The 12122-nt window shown below is 46.1% G+C and overlaps 1 protein-coding gene across 1 annotated transcript in view; it reads right to left on the bottom strand.

The window, feature by feature from the left end:
• The window catches only part of LOC147602900 (Cation efflux family protein), a 133467-nt gene extending 122428 nt beyond the window's left edge, over positions 1-11039 (bottom strand). Inside the window, exons 1-6 of the mRNA XM_086797002.1 lie at positions 9979-11039; positions 3249-3318; positions 3005-3102; positions 2521-2696; positions 2241-2356; positions 2052-2148 (exon numbers count right to left, since the gene is read on the bottom strand). Coding sequence (XP_086653128.1) covers positions 2052-2148; positions 2241-2356; positions 2521-2696; positions 3005-3102; positions 3249-3318; positions 9979-10806 — 1385 coding nt within the window. The 5' untranslated portion in view covers positions 10807-11039. The remainder of the gene's footprint in view (positions 1-2051; positions 2149-2240; positions 2357-2520; positions 2697-3004; positions 3103-3248; positions 3319-9978) is intronic.
• Between the last annotated feature and the right edge of the window lie 1083 nt (positions 11040-12122).

Here is a 12122-nt window from a genome sequence, read left to right on the forward strand (position 1 = left end):
TTCAGAGGGGGGTTGATTATGAGGGATGATATTCAGGAGGCACTCACAGAGGAGTGGTTCACGCCTTTCGAGCTAGTGGCCCCACGGTGGATGGGAGCCTTTACACAGTTGGAGATCCTGATTGCTGTCAGAGCTAGCACTGAGGATGGCAGATGCCTCTACTATGAGATTCAGGATGAGGACCGACTTCAGAGAGTGGAGGTGGAGTCGCCTTTGGTTGCAGAGTGCACCTTTCAGAGGATACGGGTAGTGGCCGCCGCTTCTCGGAAGTGGCATATTGACCCCGACCCTGCAGATGTGCTCCCGGATTGGCGCATATGGGCATATGCAGCGCGCCCCTTGGCCCGGCTACAGTGGGACCCTGGGGAGTACGAGTGGCATGATCCTTATGCATCCCTTGAGGCCACAGAGATCACCTTTTTCCAGTATACTGTTCGGCTGGGGCGGCATATTTTGACGGCGAGGAGGATGGTATCTCCAGCTGGAGCGGGGCACTGGCGGCTACAGGGACTCTCACAGGAGTTCCTGGAGGATTTTTGGGCTCGGCTCGGGGCTAGTCGACAGGCCCGCAGGATCTGGACTTTCCAGTGGCTGGTCGCCCACAGGGGCTCAGCAGTTGGCACCTGGCTTGTTTACAGCGGTCTTCCGGCGGCCTGCGTCCGATGCGGCCACCCTATGGAGACACAGAGACATTGCCTATGGGATTGCCCTTAGGCGCAGCAGATTTGGCTGCGGATGCTGCGTATTCTGGCCCCCCTCTCTCCAGAGGGTATGTTTACGTGGGGTGCCGCGGCTTGGTCGACTTCGTCAAGGCCTGCTATGGGCTATGAGATGGAGCAGGACAGTCAGGCCATCAGATTCATTAGGGGCCAGCCTCGCCTGGTTCCGTCACCGGATTTCTCGTCCGCCAGCTGGACACAGGAGAGGGATTTACGATGGGAGCTCCTCACCATCTGGTTCACCTGGAGGGCCCGGTGTTTCACGGCCTTTGAGGGGAGACTGGAGCCACCAGCAGAGACTATACGGGGGATTTGGCAGGAGTTGATCCACACCCTGCGAGGACAGTATGACCGCATCCGGATGAGGCGATCTTGCGGCGCCAGGCCTTTCACACCACCTGGCGCAGCGGCCCCTTCTATACCTTATACACGGGATCCCCCCGTTGGCATTACAGGCCACCTATTTGGCTTTTCCCCCCTCCTATTGTATGATTTAGCCCCTCAGTCCTTTGTACTGATGCTTGTATTTTGCAGCACCTAGGGAGAGTCTCCCGGGCTGCCTTGCTGTATTCACTGCTCTGGTTCTCTATGAGCAGGAGAGATCTTTTGTAGCCTTACGGGCGTTTTTATATAACTAATGAAAGGATCTTTTCTCGGGGAAAAAAAAAAGGTGGGGCAGAGGCAGGAGCAGAAGGGGGCAGAGGCAGGAGCAGCAGAGGGGACACAGGTGGGAGCAGAGGGTGGGGGGCACAGGCCAGAGCAGATGGTCGGGGGACAAGGAGAAGGGGCAGGCGGGAGCAGAACGGGCAGAGGCGGAAGCAAAAGGGGGCACAGGCGGGAGCAGAGGGTGGGGGCGCAGAGGCAGGAGCAGATGGTGGGGGGGCAATGCGGGAGCAAAAGGGGCAGGCAGGAGCAGATGGGACAGAGGCAGGGGCAGAGAGGAAGGCGGCAGCACAGTCCGGCAGCACGAGCTCAGTTCAGCGTACAATTGGCGGTTTTACAAAACGTGAGGGCAATTTATTTATTTATTTTACTGCCTTAAAAAGACGCCTCCCAAAAACTGAGACATTTTGAAACGTACACGTTTTTTATTTTTTCAAAAAAACGCGTTTTTTTGCAACTATGCTTGTCAACATGGACTTTTAAAGACTATGCAACTGTGCCCAACCCCAAAGAACACCCCACCCCCCACCCTCCACACCCCCCCCCCCACAAAGATAAAAAGTTCTTTATAATAAATGTTTTGTGTTCTTATGAATTTTAGAGCCTACTTTCATGTAGATGAGAGAAAATATTTTACACACGATAGATGGTGTAAACAGTAAGGCATACCTCCGGTACCCAGTTTGAACACCAGCTCTAATAATCAGGCCAGACACCAGAAGACCAGCAAGAGGATCCAGGAAATGCCATCCTAACATTGCACCGCCTGTGCATGGAATCCATGGAAAGAAACATATTGAGAAAATGATCAGAATACATACAGGTAAAGCCTACAGAAAATGCTAAAGTGAAACCTACCAACTCCAAGAAGGGCAATCACTGAAGAGATTGCATCACTCCGATGATGCCATGCATTTGCTTTCAACAGCTCACTCCCACGTGCATCCCCCACTCTTTTGGTGACCCAGAATAATCTGAAAAATATAAACTTACACAAAATAAAAAATATGAAAACACCATTCTTCCTCTAAAATATGTAAACACCACAATTCTTCCTCTTACAAAATTAAATGAATAAGAGACTGACCCTCTTTCACACATTCTTCCTCTTACAAAAGTAAATGACCATGAGACTGACCCTTCTTTCACACATATTGAAATCAAAGTTGCAGAAAGTGCTACGGCCTGATGTTCCTTATCCAGTCCATGATGATGGCCCCCATGTGAATGCCCATGCCCAGAAGAACTGGTATGCTCTACTCCAGATTGTATAGAAGAGATTAAGTTTGTACCATCTGTTGCAGATAGCAAACCCTGTTAAAGACAGTGCACATTAAACAACCTCCTATAACAAACCAGGAGCTCCATGCAAGGGTCAACTACGTAAGTTTGGCTGTTACCCCACACCAAGGTGTAGATACACCATCAAAAACCTGTAGATCCATATTAGTTACAACTAGACTCCTGAAGAGGATAGTGTTTGTCACAAATAGTAGAAAAAAGTATGTGCGATCTGCCTCCTTATAAAAACTTTTTGAGGAAGATTCTTAACATGGGAGACTCAAATGCAAATTCCCACGCATCTATTATACTTCAGAACATATAGAATAGAGAGCACTTGCCTGTATAACTTCGAAGGCATGCCATGCAATGCCACATCCAGTCAACAATAGCATACTTGATATTCCCAAAGCCCCCAATGTTTCAAATTTTCCGTGTCCTGTGATGGATCAGTCAATACACTTAGTGATGCATACTCAACAATTAGCAAGTGAACTTCTAGAACAAAAGTACAACTGGAACTTCCATTGCTTCTACGATCCAAAGACCAGTTCATCCAGAATCTCTGTTACATAAGAGAAATACCATAAGGATGCATTTGGTCCTTTGGAGCTCTTGCTGCCTTGAAGATCCACAATGCCACTCCACTAAGTACCTGTAGAAAGTCACTAAATAAAATTAGCAGCATTTGTTTTCTTATGTGTGGCCAAAAATATACTTAAAACCACTAAAATTCCATTTACGCATTGGCAATTAAAGGTCTTGTAAACATCAACACATCAATTCTTATAATGCATCATAGTTTCTCATGATGAAGACATGACAATTAAGGGCAGCAGGGTTGGTTTTCCAGCACACTAAAGTGGTGGTTCTTCTCTGGACAATATGTCTGGAATCCTCGACCCTCACAACACAATTTAACACTTTAAACAGACTTGAATGTAAGCATAGCACAATGACAAGAATACTGTAAACATTACTTGTATTACTTCCGAGAAGCTGTTACATGCCCCTCACTGCACCGTGCATACCCAGCAGTGGTTATAGTGAGATGGACAACACACAGGACAGAACGACACAGTGACTACAAGACTGAATGAACAAGACAAGATGAAAAAGGATGATCTGAAGGATGACCCGAGGAATCATTTTAACGGTTCCGGCGGAGGCGGTGGAGTCGATGGCATCAGTGGCACCACCAATGGATACATGGGAGGTGCACACACCGGCATTGAACCCACCGCACTGTCACCCCGGCATTTGCCAAAGATAGGAGATGATCCATTGCTTGATGGTCCACCGGTATGGTCCAGCTGGGACGGCCCAATGTGGGCACCCTCGGTGGCTACAAGTTGCCTACCACTAGAGTACTCACTGTCCTCGGTGAGGAAAATAGAAATAAGAAAGCACATAGCTATTGAAATGCTGAGAACTGATAAAACTTGTACTAAATGAAAATACAGAATGGCAATGGGCAACAGAAGTTTCGAGGGGACCAATGATGCGAGAGATGAAAGTGTGAACCTGCAAGCCTTATAAATTTAAAGGTTAGAATAACAATATTAAAATAAATGAATACACTATACTCACCACCTGTTCACATGCAACAAAACATGTCAGAAAACAGGGCAAGCTTCACGGCTCACTGGCAGGCGTCCCCGCTCAGTAAGTAGCACATCATAACAGGCAAATACACAAATACAAGTCATACGAAAACAGTTTCAGACATGCAAAGATGAATGGACGTGGACATGTAATGGACAAAATCTCCCTTTCACGAAACTTGTACAAAACATTCTAGTCGGGCTCGAATCTGGCGCAACAGAATGTGAAAACCCTGGCCTTCCTATGGAGCACCAATCTCATAGACAAGACGCAATACAAACATGGGTCCTTCCTTAGAGTGACAATCCCATGGACAAGACACCGTCCTGGTCATACACGGGTGGCACAATACAAGCTCCTATCCATATATGACAGTCCCATAGAAGTGGCTCCAAAAATGGAGATGGACCAAATGGTGACATCATCAACGCAAACGGGATAAGCCTTGAGGCTTGATCCTAACAAAGTAAGGGCAATTCTCGAATGGGATGTTCCCAAGAATGCTCAAGAGATCCGCTCTTTTGTAGGTCTCTATCAAGCACATGAACAAATTTTCCAACCTTGGAACCTCTTACAGACTTGCTCAAGGGTGTGAAGACACGTCGTCAGAAGGTGTCCGTTATGGGCAAAGCACTCGAGGCATTCCATGCAATGAAGAAAGTTGCCTCCGAGTCTCCAGTCCTCAAGTTGGCTTCATGGGATAATCCTTTTGAGGTAATTACCGATGCCAACAATTTAGCCATAGGAGTTGTCCTACTGCAGGAAGGGCATCCTGTACCACCAAGCTACCCCTACTTCTCAACCCTTGCTTGCGAATATTGTTGCCCACTTTGAATCTAGTATCTCCAATGGTATTTGGTAGCCTACGCCAAGCTACGACCGTGTGAAACAACGAGCCTTCTTTAAACTTGAGTTTAGTGAGTCTTTAGCAATCCTTTAAGCAGCATGAATTTGAAAGATGTAGTCGAGACAACACCAAATGGGGTCCAAATTACCCACTTAAGGACCCCCCCTACAAGCATGAGTATTTGTTTTATTTCTTCTGGAGAACTAAATACAAGCTGAACTGTGTCCACAAGACTGAGCAGACAAATTGACCGACTAACCGCCAAACGCAAGGACAAAGTGACCAAACGCTAGGGAGAACTATGCATAAGCTGTAGGCGACTGTGAAGCTATCTTCGAAGAGGAAAACACCGGCTCGAGACTGAGGGTTGGTGTGTTGAAAACTCTTGAAGAGGCTGATCTTCGTTTGCCTTGGGTTGAAAGCACAAGATTGGTTGTAAATATGCTGAGGCTGAGGCCTAAGCACACATGCTTGACTTGTTTGCTTGAGGGCTGAGGCACCTTTTATATGTCCATGAGTATGTTGGTCCGTTGTCAGAAGGGGCTGTCAACCTGTAGATAATCTGCCACGACTTGTTTTATCAGCATTTAATGCATGGGCTGGTTCTAGCTGCTAGTTGACCACAGTCTGGCCTGGCCAACTGCTGCCCATGCCCAGAAGGGCTCCCAACTGGTGCATAGGGGTGGCTAGGGGTATTAAGTACCCCTTGCAAGGCTGCCCCCTCCTTGGGGCTCGCCCCTACTACATGAGTGCAACTAACATGCCTATGATGCATACTACTCCTAAGGCTGACATCTTAATGCACCTACATGATAATCACTTGCTGAATTCTCCAAAGTGGGTTAAGAGGACTGACCTGATTGACCTCTATGGCTGGGAGACTGACCTACGTAGCTCGTGCCTTACATGTTCCGAACTGGGGCTGGTTACGGCATACAACAAAATATCCTAAAAAGGTACTACTTTTGTACATGATTCTTGCACTGTTGATGAGCCAATTTGTCACCGTGTACCACACACAGTACATTGGTGCACGTGACATTCCCTCCTGCTTAGCTTAGCGGCAAGTTCATGGCTTCGAGGTAGTCCACTAATAACTATGGATACTCGAGGAAGAATTCTTCATCTAGCCAAACGGCTTCATGGGTCCCTCGATCTTTAAACTTGGTATAAAATTGGCGAAGACGTCGTCCGGAATTGTGCTTCCAACGATGTAGAAGGATCTGCTCGAGCTCTATCACTTCTGCTTCATCAACCATTTCTGGCAACCGCTCTTTTGGAACATTCTGCAATGAAGGTCCGATATAAGGCTTTAACCAAGAGATGTGGAAGACGACGTGCATCATCCAACTATCTGGCAATTTGAGTTGCATGGCGACATCACTTATCTTCTTGATGATGGGAAAAGGACCAAAACTCCTAAATGAAAACTTTGGACAGCGCTTGTCCACTTGCTTGAGTCTTTGCTTCATGATCCTTAAATATACCCATTCACTTTCTTTGATGTTGACGTCTCTCGGTGACTTATTTTTCTATCCGGTGTGTAAGCCTCCTGAGCTTTGGTAAGACGCTCTTTGATTGACTCAATGATGGCTGAAAAAGTTTCTGTCGTCTTGTTGGCTTCCAAGGAAGGAGAGATCATCCACATGAGAAGAGATGAAAATCTTTGAACAAAGGTTGCCTCATACGAAGTTCTGCCAGCACTTGATGAGTGTGTATCATTGAGAATCGCATGGGAGATGAAGCTCCCACTTTGGCTGCTGATCATGGCAGTACGCTCTATGCACATCGAAAGCCAACTAAATGTAAATCTCGGTTTGGCCATCAGTCTGGGGATGGAATCCACTGAACAATTGCAATTTGGTACCAAAGTTGTCGAACAGAGCTCACCAGAAGTGAGATGTAAACTTCGGATCCTGATCTGAAGTAATGCTCCGTGGCAAACCACAAACTGGATAACAATGTCGGAGAAAGAGTCAAGTGATATCGTCTGTTGTGGACGTCTATTTACATGGTATATGCATACAAAATTTACTAAATCTATCAACTATCGTCATACACTGAGTATTCCGAGATCTAGTAGATACGGGAAGTGGTCCAACGAAATCCATCAAAATGTCGTGAAACGGACCCTCGGGAACAGGCAATGGCTGAAGCAACCCTGCCTGTTTGGTGTGAGGTACTTTCACTTTTTGACATATGAAACATGCGGAAACATAGTTATATACATCTCTGCGCATCTTCGGCCGATAAAACAATCTTTCTAACTTCTCCAAAGTACTATTGATTCCACGATGACCACCAACAAGTGAATCATGGGCATCATGGAGGAGTGCCGGTCTCTTCTCCCTAAGAACACATAGTCGACCCTTGTAAAAGAGCCAACCAACCTGAATGGTATAATAACCTGGTTCTTAATAAAGAGCCGTACTGTAAGGAGTTCCGAATTCTGGACAATCTGCATACTGCGTCTTTATACTGTCTAAGTCTTTTCCTTGTATCTCCAACAAAGTGAACTCCTGTACTGTCTGAAAACTACCTTTTCGACTAAGAGCATCTCCTACAAGGTTGTGCTTACCCGGTACATAATCATTCTACCAAACTATGAACAACCGACTCCACCGATGCTGTCTATCGCTTCACTAGGCACTTGGCATAATTTGTAACCACTTCAAGGTCTATCTTCACAGTAAATTCCCTTCCATAAAGAAAACGTTTCCACTGTTTCAAGGCTGTGATAACCCCTAGCAACTCTTTGCCACCATAGACTGAATAGTTTTTTTCTGCATCATTTAACTTCTTGCTGTAATACGCCACGGGTCTTCCTTCTTGTTGTAATACTACTCCAATGGCGAGATTACTAACATTGGTGATCACCTCGAAAGGATCATCCCATGATGCGAGTTTAAAAACTAGTGCCTCGAAAGCTGCCTTTTGCAAAGCAAAGAACGCCCACTTTTTGTCTTCTTGTTTTCACTCCCTTGAGCAAATCTATCAATGGTGCTACAAGGTTAGAAAATCGATCCATATGTCGGCTATACGCTTAGCAAAGGCCCACGAAGGATCGTATCTCTTGGGCTATCTTCATAACATCCCAATCGAGGATTGCCTTTATCTTCTCAGCCTTCAGGGTCAAGGCGAATTCCGTCAGAACCGATCACATAGCCCAGGTATTGGACTTCTTGAACTCCAAATATGCTCTTCTTTGGATTGATGTAGTTCGTTGTCTCGCAAAATCTACAAGATCTTTTGCACATCTTCTTGTGTTGTTCTGCAATGGTAGAAAAAATAAGAATGTCATTCAAAAAAATGAAGACATATACCGATGAGTACGGCGAAGACTCAAGGCATCACGTTGTTGAATGTCACCAGTGCATTGGTCAAACCAAACGGCATGATCTCGAACTCGTAATGACCTCATTCTATTTGAAAGGCCGTCTTTGGAATATCGGCTTCGAAGATTCTGGCTTGATGATAGCCACTTTTGAGGTCGATCTTGGTGAAGTACTTAGCACCGTTGAGTCTTTAGAGGATGTACTCTATCCTTGGCATGGGAAACTTGTTCTTGACTGTGAACTTGTTCAAGGCTCGGTAATCCACATAGAGACGTGCGGTCTTATCTTTCTTTTGCACAAAAAGAATCGGTGTAGCAAATGGAGAGGATGAAAGCCTAACGAAACCAAACCTGAGCAACTATGCTAGTTGCGTCTCCAACTCAGCTTCCAATGCCTTAGAAAGACAATACGGAAACTTACTCGGTGGCTCAGAACCAGGTACAAAATCGATATGATGGTCTTCAGGACAAGAGGATGGGGGTCTGGGTGGAAGATCATCCCTCAACATGATGTCCTGAAGCTGAAGCTGCTAGAGGAGTCCTAACATCTGTGGCTCTAAAGGAGTCACGGTGGATGTCGATATCTACTGTGGGAGGACCGGACACTAATCATCTCACACTCAGCTCCCTTTCTAATAGCTCTACTAACCTAGAGGTGAAAAATGAGTGGAATACACTGAATGCTCCAATCTAGGATAGGAGCATTCTTAGAATCTCACTCATTTCGCATGTCCATGACCAGCAAGAAATCAAAAAAGGAGCTGAGTGTGCATTGATCTATGTCCACACTCAACAGTCTATTGTTCGATCAGCAACACCTTTAGAGAAACGGTTGGCATGTCTCCTTCCTCAGTTCCAAGACAACATGTTGAGAGACGGCCTCCCGCCCAAACTCCCACTCGTTCGTCCTAAGGATCATTGCATTGAGTTGGTCTCCCCAGGACAAAGCCACCCCAATAAGTTCCCCTATTGCTTGTCCAAAACGTTGGAGGGCGAGCTAGAACAACAATTGCCCCATTACTCTGGGCTAGATTTATCCACCCATCATCCTCGACATTTGTTGCGCCCATCTTATTTGTGCAGAAGAAAGACAAGACCGCTGGTGCTAAGCATTTTTCTAAAATAGATCCAAAGAGTGGCTGCCATCAAGTCAATAAAATGATGTCATGTGTACTACATTTAATGAAAAGACTCCCTCGACTATACAGGCTTAAAAAAAAGTGAAGTGAACACTTAATCCTACCTAGGCAGGGCAAAAATCATGATATAAAGTTTTTTTTCAAGAAGAAGCACACATTGTTAGACATCATGTTGAAAGGAAAAATCAAGGTGACCTCCATACTAGTGCTCCATCTATTTTTAAAAGATAGCTAATATGAACAAAGTTGCAACACCCAACATGAATTTACACTTCACCTGCAATGAATTTACACTTCACCTGCAATGGTAGTAACTAATTTCATGTAAATTAAAAGAATTCCAAGGCACAAGAGTAGATCATATGAATACACAGCTTTGAGCATACTTACAACGTCAGACATGGAATGTGCTGCATCTGCAACAACGGCTGTGCTCCCTGATACATAGCCAGCAAATCCTTTACCAGCACTAAGGCAAATGTCAGCAATGAGGCCCAAACGAGACACCCGCACTCCTGCGTCCCCTGAATCATCCTTCTCGCCGTGCTCATGATGATCATGAGAATGGCCCATGTGGGTATGGTTGAAGATACGGATGCTCCTGGCCATGCCTAACTGCTCTGAAACCCTAATAGATCTAGTGCCGTGGTGCATGTTGTGCTGTTTGAGCTCTGAAACCCTACTGGATGACAAAGGATGAGCATCGTCTAGATCTGAAATCACGATGAATCTGGAGCCACGGTGGATGTAGCAATACTGCTCAAGCTTTGAAACTCTAGCAGGAGAAATAGAGCAAACTTCATCGGTCTCTAAAGCTCTGCATCCATGGTGGATGTTGCGATGCTTCAAAGCTCTGACAGATGAACGAGAACCATCCTCCTGAAGCTCTGAAACCCTACAGGACTCGGAGCCATGGTGAACAGTGCAAGCCATACCCATCGCTGACGCACTGAAAAGATTCGTTCTGATGCAACCTCTTGAGAGGCAAGCTCCCTGATGCAACCATGTCTCTGGAGAGCCTCTTACAATGAGGTTGCTTTGTGAAGCGCATGGATGATGGTGATTCAATGCAGAGGGCAACTTGCCATGATGGAAATCATCATGATGATGGCCAATGGAGAGTCGTAAATGGTTACTCCTGGAATGAACAGTTGCCCTTGCACCAGCCCCTTTACTGAGCAGATGAAAGCCAGCCTTGGCACCATTGGCTCGCCGCATGCTAATAACTCTCTGAGAAAAAACAAAAGGGCAAAAGAACAAAAGCAGAACTTTGATAGCAAACCTCAAGCTTCGACTTCGCGTGACTCGCACGCAACAACCAGTAGCATACAGTGAGGGAGGCAACCTTCTGCGGCCAAAGAGAGAGAGAGCTTTGAGCAAACGCACTTCCTTTTCTCGGACCTCGACAAGTCGCACCACTACCACCTTCCAAGCAAGGGCGGCATTACCATATGTATCTGTCAATTAAAATAAGCTGGTCGAAATTGGGAAATAATTAAATATATAAGGAATAATAATTCCCTGAAAACACCTTTTTTTGCAACATATCATTGCTCTCTATAGGATGTTGTTGATGACAAAAGCATTTCTCTGCTCAAGTCTCACCCCGGCTCGAAAAACAAAAAAATTCCATTGTCCCCCCCCCCCCCCCTCTCTCTCTCTCTCTCTCTCTCTCTCTCTCTCTCTCTCTCTCTCTCTCTCTCTCTCTCTCTCTCTCTCTCTCTCTCTCTCTCTCTCTCTCTGCGTCCGCTTCTGCCCATCTGTCCGACTACCCAAGTGTTTGCTTCCGCTCTGTCCACGTCCACCCACTACCGTGTCCACTTTTGGCTCCGCCCTCTGCTCTGTCCGTTGCGCCCGCCGTTGCTCCCGTTTCCACATGTGCCCTCTACTCTGTCCACTTCCATGTCCACCCATCTACAGCAGTCCAATGGGCTAACCTGTTTACACAGAAAGGGGGAAATACAGTAATCACAATAGAGTAGCAAAATCGACAAATACCATGACTACCAAATAACTTTTGGTAACTCTCAGCAATGCAATAAAAGGAATGGACCTACTCCTAGTACCCGGGAAGGAGACCAATGCACTAGGAGCTCATGCAAAGGAAGGCCTCCAGTGCATACGTGACATATTGGTGATACAAGAAGAAAGCCATGCCAAGGAACACGAAGCCGAACATCAACATAATGAAGAATTGACCTACAAGCTCACCTCAATGGAATAGGAGATGGAGGGAAAGAACTCCATGATCCAACAACTTCAAGCCCAAGTGGAGACCCTCAAGAATGACATGGCCATCACCATGGAGGATCTCAAGAAGGTCATGCCAAAGGAAGGAGAATTACCCCGTCTAGAGGAGTTAGCCCGGGATTTGGAAGACAAGATTGAAGCGACCAAGCACACTTTCTCCATGGAATGGAAGGACGTGGTCAAGAAAGGCAACCATCCAAGAAGAGAAGATGAGATAGGCAAGAAGAGCAGATGAGATAGGCAAGAAGACTTAATGTGAGAGTGACTACACCCGTTTTCTTAGT

Source organism: Cibotium barometz, chromosome 65 (genome assembly GCF_041138505.1).
Source record: "Cibotium barometz isolate CiBa-2024 chromosome 65, ASM4113850v1, whole genome shotgun sequence".
Classification (NCBI taxonomy): domain Eukaryota; kingdom Viridiplantae; phylum Streptophyta; class Polypodiopsida; order Cyatheales; family Cibotiaceae; genus Cibotium; species Cibotium barometz.